General features: G+C 34.8%; 1 protein-coding gene across 1 annotated transcript; it reads right to left on the minus strand.

The window, feature by feature from the left end:
- Window positions 1-73: 73 nt before the first annotated feature.
- Window positions 74-437, minus strand: LOC107193238 (26S protease regulatory subunit 4-like; the record flags this gene model as incomplete). Its single annotated transcript, XM_015582639.1, has 2 exons — window positions 381-437; window positions 74-309 (listed from the first exon to the last, which is right to left on the minus strand). Coding segments are annotated over exons 1-2 (264 nt in total), but the record flags the coding sequence as incomplete, so codon positions are not given.
- Window positions 438-443: the final 6 nt, after the last annotated feature.

Consider the following 443-nt stretch of genomic DNA (forward strand, 5'->3'; position numbering starts at 1 on the left):
GTGAATTAGAAATGTATCTCATTATTTTGAAAATGTTTTGCTCTATTAAGCTACTATCCAACTGGAGTCATACCTTTATATCTGCACCTGAAAGATCATCTTTAGCCATAATCAATTCTGCTAAATTCACATCAGGTGCTAAAGTCATCCTGCTGGTATGGATACTGAAAATTCTTCGTTTTGTTTTCTCATCGGGTAATGGGAATTCTATTTTTCTATCAATACGACCTGGTCTGATTAATGCTGGATTTAGCGTTTCGATTCTATTTGTAGCCATTACAACCTTAACATCTCCTCTGCTATCGAAACCTAAATGTATAAAAACGATAAAATGTAATTATACATTTTGTAAGAAACAACGAGATGTTAACTGTTCATACCATCAAGCTGATTGAGGAGTTCTAACATAGTTCTTTGAATCTCGCGTTCTCCTCCGCTGTTAC

This window comes from Dufourea novaeangliae, unplaced genomic scaffold, assembly GCF_001272555.1.
Source record: "Dufourea novaeangliae isolate 0120121106 unplaced genomic scaffold, ASM127255v1 C1037592, whole genome shotgun sequence".
NCBI classification, from domain to species: Eukaryota; Metazoa; Arthropoda; class Insecta; order Hymenoptera; family Halictidae; genus Dufourea; species Dufourea novaeangliae.